Source organism: Aquarana catesbeiana, linkage group LG06 (genome assembly GCF_042186555.1).
Source record: "Aquarana catesbeiana isolate 2022-GZ linkage group LG06, ASM4218655v1, whole genome shotgun sequence".
In the NCBI taxonomy this organism is placed as follows: Eukaryota; Metazoa; Chordata; class Amphibia; order Anura; family Ranidae; genus Aquarana; species Aquarana catesbeiana.
The window spans coordinates 31,809,213-31,832,945 of NC_133329.1; the positions used below are offsets into that span (position 1 = coordinate 31,809,213).

The 23,733-nt window shown below is 44.0% G+C and overlaps 1 protein-coding gene across 1 annotated transcript in view; it reads right to left on the bottom strand.

Moving 5' to 3' along the window:
• Positions 1-2,519: 2,519 nt before the first annotated feature.
• Positions 2,520-23,733, bottom strand: part of LOC141147936 (transmembrane protease serine 9-like) — a 69,122-nt gene continuing 47,908 nt past the window's right edge. Inside the window, exons 7-10 of the mRNA XM_073635096.1 lie at positions 15,935-16,145; positions 15,222-15,493; positions 11,508-11,677; positions 2,520-4,514 (exon numbers count right to left, since the gene is read on the bottom strand). Of these exons, the coding sequence (XP_073491197.1) occupies positions 4,284-4,514; positions 11,508-11,677; positions 15,222-15,493; positions 15,935-16,145 (884 nt within the window). The 3' untranslated portion in view covers positions 2,520-4,283. The remainder of the gene's footprint in view (positions 4,515-11,507; positions 11,678-15,221; positions 15,494-15,934; positions 16,146-23,733) is intronic.

The window sequence follows — 23,733 nt, forward strand, 5'->3', positions numbered from 1 at the left end:
TGGCCGACGAAACCGTGTAAATGTAAACATCTCTTGTAATAGAAAAAAGCATGACAGGACCTCTTAAATATGAGATCTGGGGTCAAAAAGATACATCGCATACTAGCTCATTATGAAATACTTACCTTAGAACAATGCCCTGCAGCGGCACCGGCACCGCTAACAACTTCCGCGATGACGTCACTCCCGCGCGGGTGCCGCCTGTCACAGCACAGACCCTGAAGACACAGCACGAGCAGGCCGTTTCTTCAGTGTGCATGTGCCGATGACATCGGCAGCAGCGTATATAGTAAATATCTTCTAAATGGTGCAGATATTTACAGTACCTACAGATAAGTCTTACTATAGGCTTACCTGTAGGTACAATTAAAGAGGAAGACTTTACATCCTCTTTAATGATTCTTACTTGGAATGGTCTAAGGTTATCAGTGGTGTACCCCTAGGTACCTTTATCAATGATATAGAGTCTGGGATTAAAAGTATCATTTCTGTCTTTGCAGATGACACCAAGCTATGCAGTGGAATAACGTCCTTACAAGATGTCTCCAATTTACAAGCCAACCTCAATGCACTGTCTAATTGGGCAACTATGTGGCAAATGAGGTTTAATGTAAATAAATGTAAAGTTCTGCACTTGGGGGCTAAGAATATGCATCATACATGCTAGGGGAAGTACAACTGGGGGAATCAATGGTGGAGAAGGATCTGGTAGATCATAAGCTTATTAATAGCATGCAATGCCAAGCTGTGGTTTCCATAGAAAGCAAAGTCCTTTCTTGTATTAGGAGAGGCATGGACTCCAGAGAGAGAGATATCATTTTGCCCCTGTTCAAATCATTAGTAAAACCTCATCTGGAATATGCAGTTCAGTTTTGGGCACCAGTTCTCAAAAAGGATATCGGGGAACTGGAGAAAGTGCAGAGAAGGGCAACCAAACTGATAAGAGGCATGGAGGAGATCAGCTATGAGGAAAGATTAGAGGAACTGAATCTATTCCCTCTTGAGAAGAGGAGATTAAAGCCGTGTACACACGATCAGATTTTCTGACCGGGAAATGTTCGATGAGAGGCTGTTGGCGGAAAAATCCGACCATGTGTACGCACCATCGGACAATTGTAGTCGGATTTTCCGCGGACAAATGTTGGATGGCAGGCTTTAAAGTTTTCCGCGGACAAATGTCTGTTGTCGGACTTTCCGAACATGTGTACACAAGTCAATCGGACAAAAGTCCAAAGTACAAACACGCGTGCTCAGAATCAAGGACAAGCCGGAAGTGGTTGGTCTTGTAAACTAGTGCTCGTAATGGAGAATTAACGTTCGTGACGCAGCAACTTATGAAATCTCTAAATGCAGCACACAATTCTCTTCTTCTTTAATGGGATAATAATGAAGCTGCTTTGCTGGTGATACTGATGGAATTATTGCAAACTAATTCTCAAAGGCTTTTTTTTTTCTAGTGATATCAAGAATAACATTATTATGCTTTTTTTTTATTTAGTTACCACAACACCATTATCCCGTAGTTTATAAGATCAAAGATACAACTATGTTGGTGTCCCTTGTTAATTTTACATTGTATTAAATAACGTAACGGGTGACCCCTCCCCCCGATGACACCACGGGGAAAACCATAGGGAAGTCCCCATGAAGTCCCCATGCGTCAGAGGGGGCGGGGTCACCTTGTCACCCTCAGTTATATAAGAACTGTCAGAAGAACAGAAGCGTCACACAGCGGAAACCTCCCATGGATGCGGATCGTCCGGAGAATGCAGCGGGGAAGAAGACACCGGAGGAAGATGCGGACGAGAAGACCAAAGGAAGAAGCAGAGGATCGGAGGAAGAGAAAGAAATGGGGAAGAACAAGATGGAGGAAGAAGAAAACCGAATGAAGACCAGAAGAAGATGGAAGAAGAAACGGGGAAAGACATTAGTAAAGGAATTGTCAAAAAACGTCTCTTGTCTTTTTTAACATTTTTGACACTTTTTTGTGAAATGGTAGGGGTACACTTGTACCCCATTACTATTTCACACAGGGGGGGCGGGATCTGAGGGTCCCTTGTTAAAGGGGGCTTCCAGATTCCGATAAGCCCCCTGCCTGCAGACCCCCACAACCACCGGGCAAGGGTTGTGGGGATGAGGCCCTTTTCCCCATCAACATGGAGACATCCTCCCCATGTTGAGGGCATGTGGCCTGATACGGTTTAGGAGGGGGGGGGACCGCTCTCTCGTCCCCCCTCTTTTCCTGCACCCTGCCAGGTTGCATGCTCGGATAAGGGTCTGGTATGGATTTTTAGGGGGACCCCACGCCATTTTTTTAAAAAATTTTGGTGCGGGGTTCCCCTTAATATCCATACCAGACCTGAGAGGCAGGAATTGCCCAAGGATACCCAGGAGACCTTGAGGAACCTTGGTTGAGAAAGGTTGACTTATGTACTATGAAAATCTTTCAGATATGCCACTCATGCTGTATAGCAAAACAGATAAATACCCACTTAAAGACACACTGATTCCACAGAAAGTTTATTAAAATAATAATTTATTAAAATAATAATTTATTAATGTAATTTTTATTAGAATGTACATGAAAAATGTATTGCATTTTTCAAAAGCGAGATGAAGATAAAAATTGTATTTTGTCCTTTCAGGGGAATGTATAGAAAGCGGCGTTGTGGATTATTAAATGGAGATCCGTAATACTAAAGACATACTAAAATTTTGCAGGTATATACTGTATGCAAAAGAGTAACAGGCTTTATTCAAGTATTGTGAATAAATAACTGGGTTCTTTCTTCCTCTTCACATGCGGTGGATTCTGTGTATAACCAATCACCAACATTTGGTATCTTCACTTTGTAATGCAAGAACTCTGCAACCACAATGATATCCATCTAAAGTTTAACTGCTGCTTGAGTTGGTCTTGGTCAACATCTTCTAGGTACAGTAGGTTGGGCCCAGGGCCATCTTTAAGTCAGGGAAAAAGGGGCAGCTGCCCTGGGCCCTGTCATTGTTGTGGGGCCCAAAGCAGCTGCCTCATACTTACCAACTATCCTGGTTTAAATTCCCCGTCCCTTAAAGTTTTAGTCCTGTGCTGTGTGCCGAATTCTCAGTGTGAAGTGCTGCTACTAATTTTGCCCAGCTCTGCCCTATTGTTGTGTATAGATGACTCACCTGCAGACCCTGTGTTTATATATAAAGATGCATTGATATGTATAGTAAATAAAGGTGGCATTCATATGTATATCATACCGCCCTGAGGTCATATCCACCATCACCTATACTGAATGCTGCTCACTGGGGGAGATAAAGGGGCATGCTTGAAACTCCTTCCTGCAACTGTGGTCATTAAGCCTACCATCATCCTGTTCTGCAAAGGTAAGCAAATTAGTGGGGGGCGGGTAGTGTGGGGTGTGCAGAGGTAGGCAGAAAAGGAATTACAGTTTGGGGTGCACAGGTGAGCAAGGAGGGGATGTATAGAGGTAAGGAAGGTGGGTCCAAAGATGAGCAGAGGAGGCAGGTAGAGTTAAAGGGGTGGAGGGTTGGAGTGGAGAGAACAGGAGGAGAGCAAAATTGCATTGGGGGGCCCAAGAAAATGTTTGCCCGGGGTTTAATCAATATTAAACATGGCCCTGGTTGGGCCTCTTATGGTTGATAATTAAATAACTGGGCTCTTCACATTCGATGGATTCTGTGCATAACCAAATCACCAACATTTAGTATCTTTGCAATAAAAAAACTGTAAAAACAAAGTTCTATGCATTCAGAGTTTAGCTGCTGCTTGAGTTGGTCTTGTCCAAACTCTTCTAGGCAGATTGGGATGCTTATGATTGGATTGTTGATGCCCAAGTTGGCCCTGAACTCATAGGCTGACAGTTATTGGAGGTTGTGATATCGTACCAACGTTTAACTGCTGCCTGAGATGGTCTTGCCCAAAAAAATTCTAGGTAGGTTGGGCTGTTTATGGTTGACTGGTTGAAGGCGGAGTTGGCCCTGACTTCATAGGTTTTGAAGTTGTGATGTTGTACAAATTAAATCAACATTCATACCCTGAAATGTAAATGACCAATGTGCACATGAGAATGCACACAGGTAAAACAAAAAAATGAAAAAAAAAACAAAAAAAACACAAGGTCTATTAATGTCTTATCGTTGGCATGGAGCACCATATCGAAGATGACCATCCAGTTTCCACACAAATGTTCTTTGCTTGTTTGTAGTTTTCATTTAAATAGTGAATGTAAAAAAAAAAAGAAAGCTTTTCTGTCTTCCAGTCCCCAACCGTTCCTTCACATGTGCAAGAGTAAGCAAATCAGAACCATCAGCAGGGACGCGGTAAAAACTGACGCAGATGAGTAGGATCGAGTGGCTCCATAGGAGTAGATCCACGTATAATAGTTAGGGACATAGGTGTAAACTCCGGGCCGGTTAGGTAGGGCGCACTCATCTCCCCAGCTGACAATGCCAGCTTGATACCAGCGACCATTAACTTGACAGACCAAAGGACCCCCAGAGTCTCCCTGCAAGAGAAAATGACAATCATCAGCTGGTTTTACATTATCATGGACATAACCAAAGCCAGACCACTGAGAGGGTTTTCTACAACAGAAGGATAGTTTCCTTTTGAATGATGACTCTAAAAAAGGTAAGATGAATTAATGGTGATGAACTGAAGAGCTGAAATTGTGTCAGTTGGGAAATATTTTTTGGCTCCGGTCTACAGTTATGAGTGCTGCTTAGTGGCGAAGGAATCCAAAGCAATGCATTAAATGCTAAAGTCCCTGCACAAAATAGCACAAAAAGCAGAGTTTGAGGTTTTTAAAAAGACAAGCAAACAGTGATATTCTTTCCAATAGGGCGTGTTAAATATTCCAACTAGTCTTAATCATGACAGTTCCCACAGGTCTGTATGAGATGTATGTTTCACCAAGCTCTTTTGACCTGCATAAGTATCCAATTTCTTTATATTCCCATCAGCTAGCACAATGCCATAAAAACTGTTTTACTATTTTCTTGCCTGAAAGGATATTTCCAATAAGACATACTCAACAATTATTTTGTACAAATTTTCTTTTATTACATATTCATATTCTACTGTATATGCCATTTTTGACCCACCAGTAAAGTTTAAAGGCATGTTTCCCAGTTCCCCTGATTTGCTGAAAAAGCCCTTCTTTACAGGGCTCAGTAGCTCAAGAATAAAGAAGGTGAAGCCAGTCATCAATTTTCCCTTTCAGCTTGAAAGCATTATTACCACGATCTGAACCTGCAACCATTGCTGTGTCTGGCAGTACCTCTTCTTGCTGAGCCACCTAAAATGCTGGACAGCTCCTTGCCTGACTTGTTAGACAAGCTTGCCTTGGGTCTTGTTTCTGGTGAACCTTAAAGCCCTTGCTCCTCCCATGAACTTCCTATTCAGGCCGTGCCTTTGTGCTTCCTGTCTGCTAGATAATCGTGCTCTCCCCAGCCAATACCTTTTTTTGTCAATCCAGATGCGGTCTGTATCTTCACTACCACTAATTACCGACCTTTGGCTTGTTCTTTGACTATGCTTCAGCTTGATTCCAACCTGCAACCGCTTGTTACTGACCTTTTGCTTGTTTACTGACTATGCTTCTGTTTGAGTCCTACTTGCTACTAAGAATGAGCTCCAGTGTGTTCGCCTACCCCACGTGCAGAGCCCGCCAGGAAGTCGGCACTGCGCTGATCACAGGCAGTGAGACATTGTCCTGATGCGCGGCTGCATAGATCAGCTCAGTGCCAACTTCCTGGCAGGCTCTGCACGTGGGGTGTGCGAACACGCCGGAGCTCATACTTACTTGCTACATCTGCTACTGGGTCCCAGATTGCTCTCCACCATCTCCACCGTCAGCTCTGGTGAATATCAGTTAGTGCTTAGACCCAGCAACTCGGGAAAGCCTGCATCATCCGCCAAGGTGACTTGATTGTATACCTATCCTGCTGATCGGTGGGAGCCTCTCTACTGCTACAGCTGCCGGTGTCCGAGCCTGACCTCTGCCAGTCACGGAAACTCTGCTGTGAGACATTTATGCATTTTACCTCCCTACTAAGGTTAAGTCAGAGCCGGAGGAATAGAAATATTTATACACATATGGGGGGAAACCTCCCCAAAACTTTAAGAGATGCACTTTAACCACTTAAGGACTGGAAGGATTTGATGATTAATTAATGAACAGGCCATTTTTTGCAATTCGACACTGAGTAGCTTTAACTGACAAATTGCGGGGTCGTGTGACGTTGTACCCAAACAAAATTGAGGTATTTTTTCCCCACAAATAGAGATTTATTTTGGTGGTATTTGATCACCTCTGTGGTTTATATTTTTTGCGCTATAAACAAAAAAAAACAAAAACAAACAAACAAAAACAAAAAAAAAACCTACAAATTTTGAACATTTTTTTTTTTATAGAATACATATCCACAAAAAAATAATAATAATTTTATATATATTCATTCATTCATCAATCAGTTTAGGCTGATATATATTCAACATAATTTTTGGTAAAAAAAAAAAAAATAGCAATAGGCATATATTAATTGGTTTGCTCAAAAGTTATCGTGTCTACAAACTATGGGATAGATTTAGGGACTAATTTTTTTTATTTGTTTTTACTAGTAACAGCGCTGATCTGCGTTTTTTTTTTTTAGCAGGACTGCGACATTGCAGCGGACAAATCTGACCCCAAATTACACTTTTGGGGACCAGTGTCAGTATTACATTGATCAGTGCTATAAAAAAAAAATGAATCAATGTAAATATGACTCTGGCAGGGAAGGGGTTAACAGTAGGAGGCAATCAAGGGGTTAAATTTGTTCCCTGGAACTAGGACGGGGCCACTCATGGAGTGCTAGCCCATACACGGTGTCGAGGTTATATTGAACTATATGTTCTTGTATTGATACAATGATCATCCTCTTAACCACAAACCATCCTCTAAATCCATGTGTTGCTCATGCATACCTTCGTCATCAAGGCTTCAATTTTCCTCTAGCACCCCCGCGTGGGTAGCACGTGCCTTTTTATATTCTAGTTCGTTTTGTTAAGTTTATTTTGTTTGAAAAATGTATGTGAAAAATATAGAAACAAAAAAGTGCAATAAACACCCTTTTTAAATCTATTTATAAAAAGTGTTCCCTGAGTGTGTTCTAACTGTGGGGGGGGGGCTGCCTGGGACATGACAGAAATCACTGGGAACAGTAGATCTCCGACATGTCCCCCTGTCAGAACAGGAATCAGTCTTGTTTACACAGGCAGATGCCCGTTCTGCCACAGTACAAGGTGATCGCAGGTCGCCGACGGACATCGTGCAGCAGGCGCCTGCCCGCAACCACACATGCGCGAGCCTCTGTACAGCTATGGGGGTGATAAAAGCAGGCAGTTGAGCCTTGGTGTTTTACTGTCATCCGACTGCCCAGCAAAATAAGTCATGCAGCTACTCAGGGCGGTACACATGCTGTGGCCATGATGCTTTTTGTCTGTGGTCGCAGCAAAAAATTAAACTCCTTGTCAATGAATGGGGCTACGCCACAACTGCACTGCATCCATGTGCAGTGCACACAGTTGCATCAGGGTGATTTGACCATTTGAGGGTTAAAATAGGAGATGAGGAGGCGCATTATGGTTCTTCAGCCACCCGTTACCCACCATCCTTTGGAAATAATAAATCTAAGGCCGTGTACACACGATCAGAAATTCGGACAGCAAAAGACCGATGAGAGCTTTTGGTCGGAAAATGCGACCGTGTGTACTGTATGCTCCATCGGACTTTTGCTGGCCGAATTCCCGCCAGCAAGAGATTGAGAGCAGGTTCTCAATTTTTCGGTCGGAAAAAGTTCCGATTGGAAATTCCGATCGTCTGTAGCAATTCCGACGAGCAAAATTCCTACGCATGCTCAAGAAACAATTCGACGCATGCTCGGAAACATTGAACTTAATTTTCTCGGCTCGTCGTAGTGTGGTACATCACCTCGTTCTTGACGGTCGGAAGTTCAGCAAACTTTTGTGTGACCGTGTGTATGCAAGCCAAGCTGGAGCGGAATCCCGTCGGAAAAACCATCCAAGATTTTTCTGACGGAAAATCCGCTTGTGTGTACGGGGCAATAGGACACAGCGAGTGCATCACCCTCTACAAAAAGGTGGAGATACAGAGCGAGTTGCAAAAAAAAAAAATTTGTGGAAAACATTTGCCAATTCACTTATAATAACACAAGGAATATGCTTAACTGGTGCAAAGAAAAAAATATTGGAGTAGCATATACTTCTAAATAAAGGTTACAAAACCCTAACATAACCACTCTTTAAATGAATCAATTTTAAAGTTGTAGAATAACTGCTTAGACCCATGCAATTGAGAAATTTTGGGTTTGAGGTTTGCAAACTATAGTGTAGTGCCCTCCAAGATAGGTTGTTGGTAATAGGAAAATTTAGTTTTTGGCTGGGTGGTAGTTAGCCCAGTTTTGATTTGTACACTTGGTTTCTCGCTAAGTTCAGTGGGATTGTGATCTCAGGCATCACTGGCTATAGTAGAAGGTTTCCCTGCCAGGCTAAGTTATGAATAGTCATCGCCCCCCCCCCTCCCCCAGCCTTTCCAGTTGGAGGTTCAGGCTACTTGGGCATGATGGGAGAGGGTATAAATATTTGGGGCGGCCATGTGCTAATTCTCTTGCCTTATGCCCCGTACACACGAGCGGAATTTCCGTCAGAAAAATCTTGGATGGCTTTTCCTGAGGGAATTCCGCTCAAGCTTGCCTTGCATACACATGGTCACACAAATGTTCTCTGAACTTTCGACCGCCAAGAACGCGTGATGTACAACACTACGACAAGCCGAGAAAATTAAGTTCAATGCTTCCGAGCATGCGTGCTTTTTTCGTACGTCAGAATTGCATACAGACGAACAGAATTTCCAATAGGAACTTTTTCCGACGGAAAAATGGAGAACCTGCTCTCAATCTTTTGCTGGTGGAAATTCCACCAGCAAAAGTCCGATGGAGCATACACACGGTCGGAATTTCCGACCAAAAGCTCACATCGGACTTTTGCTGGTGGAATTTCCACTCGTATCGGGGCATAAGGCTGAGGACTGACGAGTTGCTGTTGGACTGTTCATGCTGCCGGCCCCCGAAGCCTGTTAGGAGCATGGCATGTGCAAAGTGTACAGCCCTACACATCTGGCCTAGGAGATTCACCAATACAAACAAAATGGCCACTGCCCCCACCTATAACTGGTCTTTGCAGTAAGGAGCACAGGGAAGGGTGATGCATGTCAAACAAAAACAAAGAGAATTCCAAGATTTCCAAGAGGTGGCAGCTTTCCCAGCTGGTGAATCTCCTAGGTCAAACCAAAGAAAATTCCTAGCTCAACTCACCGACCAGCTTGCAACCAACCAAATTATCCTGTCTGACTAACAGAGTGCGGTAAAAGCAGGAGCTTAAGTTTTCATACATTTTGCAAATACATGCATAAGCTGCGGAGCTACTTCATGGCACCCCAGTATTATCTGCAGTCCTAACTATAAATTTTGAGAGCCTTCAAAATAGAAGCACATGCATTATAATGGATACATAGAGGGTAAGTGATCCTGGGGAGGGAGCCCACCCTTCATTAAAAAGGCACAGGGGCACACTGGACACCCAGCATATAACACAATGGCAGCAAAGGTGTCCAATGTGTCCCCTCACCAGTATTCTAACAGTACAAACAAATTGCCCCTGCCCCCCACCTATAACTGGCCTTTGCAGCAAGGAGCACATGGAAGGGTGAGGCATGTCAAACAAAACCAAAGAAAATTCCCAGCTCAACTTACCGATAAGCCTGCAACCAAATTATCCTGTCTAACAGTATGCATTAAAAATAGGGGTTTAGTTTGCCCTCTATCCATTATAATGCATGTACTTCTACTATGGAGGCTCTAAAAAAAATGTTAGAGTTAAGACTGCAGATAATACTGGGGTGCCGTAAATTGGCTCTGCAGCTTACACATGTATATTACTACTAAACCCCTGTTTTAATGCATACTGTTGGACAGGATAATTTGGTTGGTTGCAGACTGGTCGGTAAGTCAAACTGGGAATTTTCTTTGGTTTTGTTTGACATGCATTACCCTTCCATGTGCTCCTTGCTGCCACCTATAGGTGGGCAGGGGTCATTTGTTTGTACTGTTAGAATACTGGTGAGGACTCGGAGATACACTGGACATTGTGCTATATGCTGGGTGTCCAGTGCAGTGGCGGCCCATCCATAGGGGGCGCATGGGCGCCACCCCCCCAAAGCAGTCACAAAAAAAAAAAAAATATGTAGAGATAGAGATTTTTTTTTTTAAAAGGTCCCTTAAAAGAAGAAAAAAAAAAAGTTCAAGTGCACTTTGACCTGCTTTGCGGCGCAATCTAAAGCGCCGGGCAGTGTCCGCCCGTAGCTTTGTTATTCAAGTGGAGAGGTTACTTTCGATTCCCCATTTCAGGGAACCCGCAAGTGACGTTGGCAGCTCTGTGGAACGCACAGCGTGAGCGGAGCTGCCTGTAAGGTAAGTGAGGCTCAGGGCTGCATTAGACGGGGCACAGTGAGGCTGCAGTAGATGGGGCACAGTGAGGCTGCATTAGACGGGGCACAGTGAGGCTGCATTAGACGGGGCACAGTGAGGCTGCATTAGACGGGGCACAGTGAGGCTGCATTAGACGGGGCACAGTAATGCTGCATTAGACTGGGCACAGTAATGCTGCATTAGATGGATCACAGTAGCTGCATTTGATGGGGCACAGTAGCTGCGTTTGATGGGGTTATTTTTCAGTTTGCACCTCCCCCAAAATTTTGAGCACCAGCCGCCACTGGTCCAGTGTGAACCTGTGCCTTTAATGAGGGTTTTTTTGACCTAGGAGATTCACTAGCTGGGAAAGCTGCCACCTCTGAAAGGCCTTGCTACTGCTCTACATTGATGTTCATCAGGGTCCTGTAACTACAAAGAAAGCCCTGAGACTTCACCCATGAGGTCCCAGTCTACTAACACTTCACTAGAAGGCAACAGGAAGCCAAGTGTGGGCAGCTATTTGGTGGCCTCATAAGTAAAAGTCTGTTTGCTGATCCAGGTGAGGTTGGTGCTGTAAGGATGCAAGAGCCAGTGTAGCTTTACAGCCTTTACATTGTCCCTGATTTGGCCATTCCTTCTACTCTCAGGGACAAAGAAGCGCTACCTACAGGACAGTGAAGTTAGTGTCTGCCTCTTTGGAACTTGCAGTTATCCGAGTATCCCATGCCCTATTCCCCTCCCCAGATACAATTTTTATCAGCATTCAAACCAAAAAAGAACTTCCCCTAGACTAGTTGCTGGGTTAGTGTGCATGGAGTCGCTATTGTGTATTGTGATGGTAGTCTCTGCATTATCAGAAGAACTCTGCTCATCTGTGTGACTGTACTTTTATTACATTTTATTATCAATCAGCAGCCCTTTCGGGGGTAACGCTACATATATTTATTTTCAGGACATTAATAACTCACCTGGCAGGAGTCTTTATTTCCAGCCTTGTACCCGGCACAGATCTGGTCACTGGGGACGAGGACTTCACTGCTGCTGAGGCCGGAACCAATGTGGTACATCGCGTCACATGCACTGTTGCTGATAAGTGGTACCGTCACCTGCTGGAGGATTCCTGGGTATGGCAGCGACACTGCAAAAAAAAATAAAAAAATAAAACGAACATCATAACACTATGTTCTCAGCTCCAAAAACAACAAGAAAGGCTCTGAAGACACGTGTATCTAGTGTGTGTGTGTGCTTTAAAGTGGTTCTAAAGGCACAACATTTACATTAATGCATTCCCTGCAGTAACGCCCCCTCACCCACCCCTATACCTACCTTAGCCCTCTTGATCCAGTGCTGCGAGTGGCTGCAGCGGTGCTGGTCTCTCTCTTCATAGGGCTACGCAAGAGCAGTGGAAGCCATTGGCTCCTGCTGCTGTCAATCAAACCCTGTGAGGAGGGAACAGGGGAGGGGCGGGCCACACTGTCTGCATCTATGGACTCACTCAGCCCAACTTGGGAGCAAGCTCGCAGGTGCATTCCTATGGGGGCGCACAGAGTAGTGCAGGAGTGGACAGTGCAAGCGGGGGACCCTTAAATAGGTTTGGGGCCACTCTGTGCAATATCATTACACTGGAGAAGTGTAGTATAAACCATTTCTTTTAGAAAAAAAAAAAAAAGTTTTACAACCACCTAAACCTGTGCCAAGGCTATGCACACCAAAGTTTTAACATATTCTTAACAATCAGCAATAACACTTTAAAAATCGAGCCCTCATTCTCCTCCATAGCTATAGGCATTGTGAAGAAATGCGTCTTCAAACTTAGAGACAGTGAAATCTCAACTCTTTTACTAATACTTTCTATTGCAGCAGAGTTTTTGAAGCCTGCCAGCCCTCACCTAGTAGAGATTTCTAAACTGTTAGAAACTGACTTCAGAGATTACGATTTGTGATATTTGAAGATTAATTATTTCACAGTACAAGCAACTACAGAGGTTGGGGTTGGCTTCTTCTTCTAATACTCTATCCCTGCTGTACAAGGTCAATTATCAGGGGGTCACATTCAGGTACCTACACTATTTGCATTTAAAATACACATTTGATGATGTATTAAAGATTACAGAGCTACATTCATGCATGTTGGTTATACCTGCCTGGAGTTCAGTTTTAGGGATATGTAAATACTTTCATGTCCATGGTCTGAACCCAAGTGCACTTTAAAGAAACAAATATTAAAACTTTTTTTTGTTTTTCTCTTTCTTGTTGGGGAGATTTCCCTTCACTCCCTGTCCAGAAAACACAACAGGAAGTAAGAGCAAATCTCTGAAACAGAGGACACACCCCCTAATAGCTGAAATAGGAACATGAATAGAGGATATTGGACACCTATGACAGCTATTCAAATTGGGGGTTTTCCCATTATTTTCTTGCTCAATAAAATTGGCCAGCAGGACAGGATGAGGTAGGCGAATCTCAACAGCGGAGACACAGGCCAAGAGGTTCTTATACTTCCCAACTCTATTTAGAAACTAAAACAATGTTTTCTATTTAGATCCACAACAATTATGCATTTACAGATACTTTCGTAACACCCTCCTGGCATAGGTTGCTACAGAGGTTCAGGTCAAATGGTAATAGTTTTGGCTAATCTGTATTCGTTGGAGCCGTGTGCGATTAGTTTTGGCTGCTCTGGGTCTCACAGGCCAACTCGCCACTTGAGTCCCAGAGCTATTCTTTCATGCAAAAACGGACCGTTTTCCCGTTTTTCATCAGATCCATTTTTTTAATGGAAGAAAAATAGGGCTTTGACCCATTACAAAAAATGGATGTTGATGGAAGCGGATGGTCATCCATTTACATCTGTTTTTCATTAAGATGCATTGATGTCTGTTTTTTCATTTGTCAATGGATGGAAGAAAAATAGACAAACGGTCCGTATGTGAGAAAGGAGCCCAAGTGCTGCTAAAGTGGGATTTGCCCTGCTGGGAGTATCAGAAGTGCTTGTGTCTCTAGTCTCTGCCAAGAGAGGGGTGTCCCTGAACAGAATAGATAGAGTCCTCCAAATATTGTGTGTAGCACCCTGGGGTTTAGTCAGGGAGCTCTTCACAAATTTACTTGCCAAGAGTAGTCATCTTGGTTGATTGATAGAGATCTATTGATTTCTCCCTAAGTTTGACCTTGTTGCACCTCTCTCTTCTACCACTAGGTGGCCGGGAGCTTGGTGGTACTAGATATTAGAAGGGCAACCCAAGGTCAGGTTATGGGTATATGGTGTATCTCAGCCAAAGGGTAGGGGTTTTCTTGAATCCCTTGGCCTGCTGGGAGAACCAATATATTCTGGTGAGATCAGGTGATCGGTGTTCTGTGCCACCTGGATGGACGTGTGTCGGACACCCAAGGCTGCTAGGCCAGAGATTGGGCCTATCACGGGGGCATCTGGCTGCCAGGCTCTGAGGGCCTATCCCAAAGTAAGAGGGCAGCATAGGATTGGCTTGCTGTCCAACTGAATGCGACTGTTCTGTCGGCTGGAGAACCTGTCAGTGGTCGGAGGTAGAAGGGAAGCTGTCCCCACAAAGCGAACAACCACCTTTACCAGGGACCATAGTGAGTAACTGAAGAAAGTACCGGAACCATATGCTCACCAAACGGGCACAGTGGAGAATCGGGAAACTGCAGGCGGTGATCAAGTCAGGGACCCAACCTGCAGAGGAAACGCTTGCAGTGCAGTCTTGTGAGTAAAGCCAGGGACCGAGACGGTTAGCAGGGGTGAAGCATCTGGAGTGCCACCAAGCTAGGAACCCAGCAGGGAAGCGTGGGTGATGCTTCAGGGAGATACCACCGCCAACCTTGGAGGAGCTCAAGGGATTCAGAGTCAGTGAATCAGAGAGTCTAGTGAGAGACCGGGAGCTCAGTGTTTAAGAACTACAAGAGGCAGTTGTAGTGAAGCTGAAAGGACTGTTACGTTTGAGTTAGTAACTGTTAAAGGATTGTTGCCATAGGAGACAGCATTCCTACATGTGCAGAAGTGGCGCCTTGCTGGGGCCTTTCCCTGCACAGCTGTCCTCCTATTGAAGTTGGAGTCTGCTAATTGAATTTATAACTACCTGAGGGGGCCCTGGCCCTAACCTTCTTTCCCCCAAAAATACAAGAAGGACTGTCAAAAGAAATAAAACCTCTTTTACATTCAAGAAGTGTCTGGCGCCCAATGACTTTCACCATCTTTGCCCCCACTATGCCTTACAACCCACTACATATTGAAGGATATCAGCTATCTTTGGCCTTGGAGGTCCTCATTAGACTGGACAAGGCCAGAGACCTAGCTACATGTGCAATAAATTCTGAGTATTCCAAAACTTCCTCGCCAACCCATCCACGTTTAACCAGCAAAAAAAGCCTAAAAAAAGACATCCACTGCCTGGTTATTGTGAGAGAGACTGTCCAAGTGTTGTGTGCCTGGCTGCCTGGGGACCTAGATCGGAAGGTAATCTGGGACAAACCAGTGGGACCCGTCAGGGGTCTGTGCTACACTTTATGAAAATATGTTTTGCTTTTACGAGGCAGGAACATATAAGTGCATGTTATGATTGAGTTGATATATTCGATCAGTATTAGTGGTAAGGGAAATTCTTAAACAGTTTGCATTCCAATCTAAATTTGTCAGATAAGTTTGTGGTAAATGTTATCCATCTTACCGCCAGTCCCGATATTACCCCATCCGGTCACAGTGCAGTTCATGCCCGCTGGGAAGTTCATAGATGATGGTGGCACACACACAGGCATAATGTACTCGGTATAAGTGATGGGGTTGGAGAGTCGGATTAATGCGATGTCTCCGGGGGTCCCAGCACCGCTCCAGAGAGAGTTGATGATGAGATTCTGCACGGTGGATGTTATCTGGTGAGAATTGGTGATGCTAAGCTTGTACGCCCCCATAACAACCGTGTAGTCTGATGGGTTGGTAGAACTAAACAGTGCAGAGAACACAATAGAAATGTTAAAAACATGTCAGCTACTTACTATGAATTGTAACACAAACATAAAAATGTAAATCCCAACAAGATATTTTTATTGTGTTGGTTCTGAGTTGAATTGAGATTCATTTTGTGGCGGTAAACAAATACATTTGTGCTCAATGTTATTTAATTGTTAAGTAAATCCCTTGGCTATATGCACCTGGGCACGTTTGGATGCATCAGACCCCAGTTGGCTAAAGAACCAGATTGCCGCATGGACCTTTCTTTTCCCTCAAAACGAGTCCACTCAAAACATTTTTTGGACAAGACAAATTTATATAAAATCGATAGATCTATTCATTATTAACAAGTGCTGAATTTCCTGCACCAAAGCAGCACTCAAATGCAATGGTGAGCAGATGAACCCATTATAGACATCAAATACCACTTACTATTCAAAACAATGGGCAGCGGTCAGCACCCATTCGTTGGAGATCAAGGAGCCACCACAAATGTGGGAGCCCTGATAGCGCAAGCTAATCTGCCATGGCCATGCTCCGTCAGTTGCGTCTGTACCACCGACTATCCGACTCTTGATGATCGGTGTGCCACAGGTTGGCTGGGCCGGTGTAGTAAGGTTGGAGATCACAGATGTGGGATACACTGAAAAAATAGAGATAAAATTAATGAATGATTCAGTTCAGATCTTTGGCCAGGCATTATGAAATCAAGTCAGGCAATCATGACTCAGGAACTCCACACTCCTTAAATGACTGGAAAAACCTGCAAGAATTTTTTATATTGGGGGGGGGGGGATTTATCAAAACTGGAGCAGACAGAGAATCTGCAAGGCAACCAATTCATCTTCAACTTGTTCAGTTAAGCTTTAAAATGAAAGATAGAAGCCGATCTGTTGCCATTCACAGCTGCTCCAGATTCTGCCCGCTCTAGTTTTAGTAAATTACCTCCCCCACCCCCTCCAACGTCCTCTGTCAGTGGCCTAATTAGCCAAGCAGAATATGGGGGGTGTCACACTATGGAAACCTCCCCGAGTCCCTAATTTTTATACCCAAAAGAGAACTCAAAATGACCATGGGAGGACCCTTAGGAGTTATAATATTCTTAACAAATCAAACTTAGTTGGACTAAATTATCAATGCACATAGAAAGAACATTTAGTAAAATATAAAATATTTACAATAAAGTTTCAGGACACAGCTAAAAAAAACTATCCCACAGTAGAAGCCTACAAAAAGGAGTATCAATTTTTTGCTCAACCAAAAAGGTCCTTTTAATAAATATACATTGGAAACAGAGAATCTGCGCTAATACATTATAAACCTAAAAGAGTGATTATTCAATAGGAATAAAGTAGTGTGAAAAAAATGTGAGAGTTAGAAGGTGAGTAGACCACCCCAAAAACACAACAATTATGTGATATGCTAATTAAAGTACGAAGAAAAAAAAATTATTATTCAAATAGTTCAAATATTGGCACTCAGTGACTTGACATACGAAGTGTATCCCCAACTGATGAATGGCATGCTTACCAGAAGGTAAGCCAAATATACAGGTGGCCTTAACCCTGCCAAGGTCTTGATATTTATCCGTCCGGAGGATTGGATAAAAATTGGACAGGCGGTCCATTTTCATCCGATCTCCCCATAGAGGTGAGCAGGACTCTGACAGGTCCAACAGGTCTGTCTCAGCACAGTAAGCGGAGACGGACCTGTCACCCGCCTGCTCAGCGGGGGGATCAGCAGATCGATTCTCCCACTGGGCAAAGCGGAGTCAGTTGGGCGGACCGCCTGTGTGAAAGAGCCCCTAGTAAGGAGTTTGGATTTAAACTCTTCTGTGTATCACACTGTTAAATTCTATCTGAAGGGGAAATGGCTTTTCTATTAGGGCCTCTGGGAAGTCAACTGGAACACCACCCAACCTGCCATAGAAAATCATTTGAATTTTTTTTAATTGTTTGATTTGTTCAAATATTTCCATCCAGTCACAAACAATAGACACAGAGGCATTTTTTACACCATTATTCATCTGGAATATCCTGTTTCATTGTAAAACCGTACCAGGCCCCTAGCCATCTACAGCCAGCTCGGTGGGTACATACCAGTCATTTTTACACCATTATTCACCTGGAATTCACCTTAGTAAGTACTTCTTTCATGAACACCACATAATCATACATTCATGTTTACTATGCTTCAGTTTATGAATGGGCAATAGTCTCTGTCTGCTGTTCATTCATTTTCAGTGCAACTGAGGCCGCAGAGAAAGGGGCTGGGGATTCTGTGTCCTCAGTACATGTCTGTCTCAAAAGCGAGACTTCAGGGGGTCTGTTTAGACCTCCGATATCACACCAAAGCCCCCCCAACTGAAAAAAATAAATAAAAAATATTAAATGAAAAATTTGAATTAAAAAAAAAAAATTCCACATCATCAGCGCATACACTTTTGAAAGTCCGGCTTACAGTGCCAGACCTTCAGAGCTCGTGCCGGAAATGGCGCTGCGCACATGCGTGGGAGTGGCGTCATCCAGTGCATTACTTTGCCCAGGGGCCCATGACGCTGTTAAGGTGGCACTTCCCATGTGAGGCTCCCAGTACCTTTATTGGGTCACCAGCTTTAAGTCTCCTGCCACTCTGCATGTCACCAAGCTAGGTGCCCCTCCATGAGGCCCTGCGGCATTAATGTTGCATCAGAAAGATGGCTGCTTTGTGGTGGCCATCTTTAAAACCGCCCCCCCCCCATGACCCCCTAGTGCCCAGGGGCCCCATGAGTTGTCAGTCCACCCCTGATCCTACCCCTGCTGTACATTCAGCTAATTCCACAAACTATAGTACAGTGACAGAATGTCCCATTGTGTGACTAGTTTGTACTGGGAATGCCAAACCTTCACTTCCTTGACATCCTCATCATGCTACTTCGAGGAATGATACTTTATCTCGGTGGATTAAAACCTTCCTCAAGATGACTTTGTCAACAAAAAACAGTCTATTGTGAAATATGGGAGAAACATTAACTCCGACAATGTATTAGTTTGCGTAAGATCCATACCGCTTCCTCTTCTCTCTCTTAGTCATTTCATCCTCCTCCCCTTCTCCATCCCTCTAGGCAGATATTGGTTCAGTAAAAAATGTCCTGCTCTGATCTATCTGAAGCCAGTATCTTTGGCTTTGGGTGGATAGAGCTTCAAGGTAATAATTTAAGTTCCATTCTAAAACTACTCTGGTCTATTTTCTATCTTATACACTCTTAGTACATCGTAAAAGGGGACAGTCTAAACTCATAATAGCGGAAACCATCTACGAGACGAAGACAATAAGCAAACACAGTTTAAAGCAGAACTAAACCCTCCTATTGTTTCGAGCCAAGGAAGCTGCCATCTTGGCCCAAGTTTGATCTTCAACTGCCTTGATGCCACACATGTGATTATGACACCAGCCATTTGATGGTTTGACAGTTTGGTCGAGAGCACAAACAATGTGGCAACTACATTTTGGAACTGTTTAGAACGGTTTTGTTCTGTTTTAATGCTGCAGGGTTTTGTACAGCAAGTCTAATGCAAAAAACAAAACAATCAACTAAACTCTGCTCAGTTTCTGATGAATGGGGTGCCCCCTAATGGGTTTCCCAAAAGAAACAGCATATGTACCTTTCTAAAGCTGGCCATAGACTGATCAAAATTTGACCAGTTCAGCAGGGACAATCTGAAAATCGATAAGTATGTGGCCATCCCTGTTCAACAGAAATTGATTGGTTGACTTTGAAGGGGAACGCTGGAAATTTTTTGTCAACCTGGCAGGTCCCACTCAGAATACTATAGGTTCAGGGAAAATCTCCTGCACTGATCTATACTATATTATATCTATACTATATTACCAAAAGCATTGGGACACCTACATTAACTTTAATGGCATTCCAGTCTTAGTCCTTAGGGTTCAAGATTGAGTTGGCCCACCCTTTGCAGCTATAACAGCTTCAACTTTTCTGGAAAGGGTCTCCACATAGTTTAGGAGTGTATCTATGGGAATGTTTGACCATTCTTCCAGAAGCGCATTTGTGGAGGTCAGGCACTGATGTTAGACGAGAAGGCCTGGCTCACAGTCTCCGCTCCAATTCATCCCAAAGGTGTTCTATCGGGCTGAGGTCAGGACTCTGTGCAGGCCAGTCAAGTTCCTCCACCCCAAACTTGCTCAGCCGTGTCTTTACTTTGTGCACTGGTTCAAGTCATTTGGTGGAGGGGGGATTATGGTGTGGGGTTATTTTTCAGGGGTTGGGTTTGGCCCCTTAGTTCCAGTGAAGGGAACTCTAAAAGGCTTCAGCATACCAAGACATGTTGGACAATTTCATGCTCCCAACTTTGTGGGAACAGTTTGAGGATGGCCCCTTCCTGTTCCAACATGACTGGGCATCAGTGGACAAAGCAAGGTCCATAAAGACATGTATGAGCAAGTTAGGGGTGGAGGAACTTGAATGGCCTGCATAGAACACCTTTGGGATGAATTAGAGCGGAGACTGCAAGCTAGGCCTTCTTGTCCATCATCAGTGCCTGACCTCACAAATGCGCTTCTGGAAGAATGGTCAAACATTCCCATAGACACACTCCTAAACCTTGTGGACAGCCTTCCCAGAAGAGTTGAAGCTGTTATAGCTGCAAAGGCTGGGCCAACTCAATATTGAACCCTACGGACTAAGACTGGGATGCCATTAAAGTTCATGTGTTTGTAAAGGCAGGCGTCCCAATACTTTTGGTAACAGTGTATCTGAAGTCAGTATTGTTGGCTTTGGGTGGATACAGCTTCATTGTAATAAATTTGAGTTCCACTCTAAAACCTATCCAGTCATTTTTCTATCTCATCCACTCTTAATACATCGTAAAGGGGACAGGCTATACTCATAGTGATAGCAGTAAACACACACACGACAAAGACACACAAGAACAGTCCAAGCAAGTTTGTTTTTTGCATTACCTATAAAAAAGTGCAGGACAAACACAGTTTAAAGCGGAACTAAACCCTACTATTGTTTTTAGCCAAGGAAGCCGCCATCTTGGCCTCGGTTTGATCTGCAACTGCCATGTTTCAATCATCGTTATTTTTTATATTCATCATTTTTTGTTCACTCATTCACACATTCCCATCTACACTCTTTTTAGATCACTCCAGGTTACCATTTTGGGTTACCCTGGTTTTTTACTCATGCACCAGCTTTTGTGTCATGGACCATCGGGAGTTTCCGTCATGGGCGCTTTGCTGCACACGGCCATGAGTACCTCAGCTCCCGGGGGGGACTACTTTGGGGACCCTGATCGCATGATCGCAGCACCTCACCGCACTGGACTTTTTGTGAGTATTTAGGTTTGGCAAATCTGCCATTCCTTTATATTACCTAATAAATAGACTAATATAATTTATCAATTTTATACTCTGCAGACATACCTGAGCATCCGCCCCTGAAGAGTGTCTCTACACGAAACACGTCGGGCACACGTGATGCAGATTTATGTCTGTAATGGACATATTTACTCTGGTTTACAGTAGATTAACAATTTTGACATTTTTATATATCTATTATGGTCCATAAAACTTTCTCCTTTTATATTCACATTTTCGCTGTTGGTGCTGCTTTTTGTGTGATATGTACTTATATGAACCCATTCCATGCAATGTAACCATGAATTGTTTTGAATCTTTATACTCTTGTAATCTTTATCCATGCCGCACCTGTATGTCTTGTGCGGGTGGATTTGATACGTATTGATATATTCATTGTATTCAATATGTTTACTAATAAAATCTGTATTTATTCAAACTTGCTTCCACAAAGTCATCCATCTCATTTAAAGTCCCACTTTCCCTTTTTGTTGATCATATACTACAGGGATGGAGGCACACCGCATATGTGCCTCATTTAAAGTCCCACCTTTCCCCTCCATGTCTTGTTACCATTCGTGATAGATCAGGGCATCTTTAAAAGTCCAGAAGCTAAGAAGGTTTCTGTGGGATGCTCCAGTTTCTTCCCCCAGTACAGAAACGCATGGATAGATTCCTTTCTTTGTATGACAGTAGGGATGTTAGGGAGTAGAGAAAATACACAGACTCATGTGAATGGCTACAGTTCTCTGTACATCAGTATGGAATGTGTCAGAGCTATAAAAAGGTATAACTGGGCTCAGCAGGTGTACAGACCTGGAAACTCCGCACAGGGATGGTGGGAACCCCTCCCGACGGGTACAGCAGGTGTACAGACCCAGGAACTCAGCACAGAGATGGTGGTAACCTTCCAAAATGGGCACGGCAGTTGTGTAGACTGCGTGTGCCCATGACCTCAGCGTAGGGATGGTGGGAAAAACTCATAATGGGTACAGCAGGTGTGCAAATCCAGGAATACAGCACAGGGATGGTGGGAAACTCTCAATGGAGATAGTGGGAGCTCCCCTTAATGGACACAGCAGGTGTTTAAGGCCAACAACTCAGCACAGGGATGGTGGGAGCATCTCACAATGGGCACAGCAGGTGTACAGACCCGGGAACTCAGCACAGGGATGGTGGGAACCCCTCATAATGGGCACAGCAGGTGTACAGACCCGGGAACTCAGCACAGGGATGGTGGGAACCCCTCATAATGGACACAGCATGTGTACAGTCCCAGGAACTCAGCACAGGGATGGTGGGAACCCCTTACAATGGCCAGAGCAGGCATACAGACCTGGGAACTCAGCACAGAGATGGTGGTAACCTTCCATAATGGGCACGGCAGTTGTGTAGACTGCGTGTGCCCATGACCTCAGCGTAGGGATGGTGGGAACAACTCATAATGGGTACAGCAGGTGTGCAAATCCAGGAATACAGCACAGGGATGGTGGGAAACTCTCAATGGAGATAGTGGGAGCTCCCCTTAATGGACACAGCAGGTGTTCAAGGCCAACAACTCAGCACAGGGATGGTGGGAACCCCTCATAATGGGCACAGCAGGTGTACAGACCCAGGAACTCAGCACAGGGATGGTGGGAACCCCTTACAATGGCCACAGCAGGCATACAGACCTGGGAACTCAGCACAGGGATGGTGGGATCCTCCCAATGGACACAGCAGGTGTGTAGAGACCTGAACTGAGCACAGGGATGGTGGGAGCTTTTTATTATGGGTACAACAGGTGTGCAGACTCAGGAACTCAGCATGGGGATAGTGGAAGCCCATTATAATGGGTAAAACTGGTGTGGAGACCTGGGAACCCACCAATAAAGTCCCCGAGATATAGAAGAAACTGTCAGGGGCTTGAACTCTACAGCATCCACCAATCTGAAATATCAGTTCTGAGTGAGCCAATACCTATATTACCCTAGGTCAGATCAGAACCACAGCAGGTTATTCTGAAACTGATAGCCAAGTTTCGAGGAAACGCTGAAAAACACACAAATCCTGTACATAACATGTTCAGGGCGATTCTTTAAAACTGTACATTGTGTTATGGAGCAGTACAATTTTCACTGACTCTCAGTGACAGAATACACTTGCAGTGCAAATTTGGCTGTTGAACTGAACAGTTTTTTACTTTTTTTTTTTTTTTTCACATTTAGTGTGGTTTACAGACAGCAGCAGCATCCTTATCTGATTCATTTTAGTTTGAAAAAAAAAAAAAAAAGCTTTCTCCCCCCCAGGTAACTTTAGCAGCAACACCTGCCTTTTCACAAAAAAACAAAAAAAAAAAAAAAAAAAAAAAAAAAACAGTAATGCACCCACTTTGACCCTGTTTTTTTCTGATACAAAAAACTTTCCTGCTGCTGACCAATCTTGGTCAAGATCTCATTAAGAATTATGAGACTGCAGATGACACAGCGGTGTAAAACTGGCCATAGGCAGGATAAAATTAATAGACAACGCTAAGCCCAAATTTACTTGAGACTAAAGCCTCATACACACGATTGGATTTTCCGACAGGAAATGTTCGATGACAGGCTGTTGGCGGAAAATCCGACCGCGTGTACGCTCCATCAGACAATTGTTGTCGGATTTTCCACGGACAAAATGTTGGCTAGGAGGTTTTAAAACTTTCCGCGGACAAACGCGTGTTGTCGGATTTTCCAGAGCGTGTGTACACAAGTCCGTCACACAAAAGTCCAAAGTACAAACACGCACATTTGGAATCAATGCTCACCAAAACAAGACATTAGCAGAAGGTGCCCAAAGGGTGGCCTCAAGAGCTGAAATTCCTCGTAGTACGTCACTACGTTCCTGTT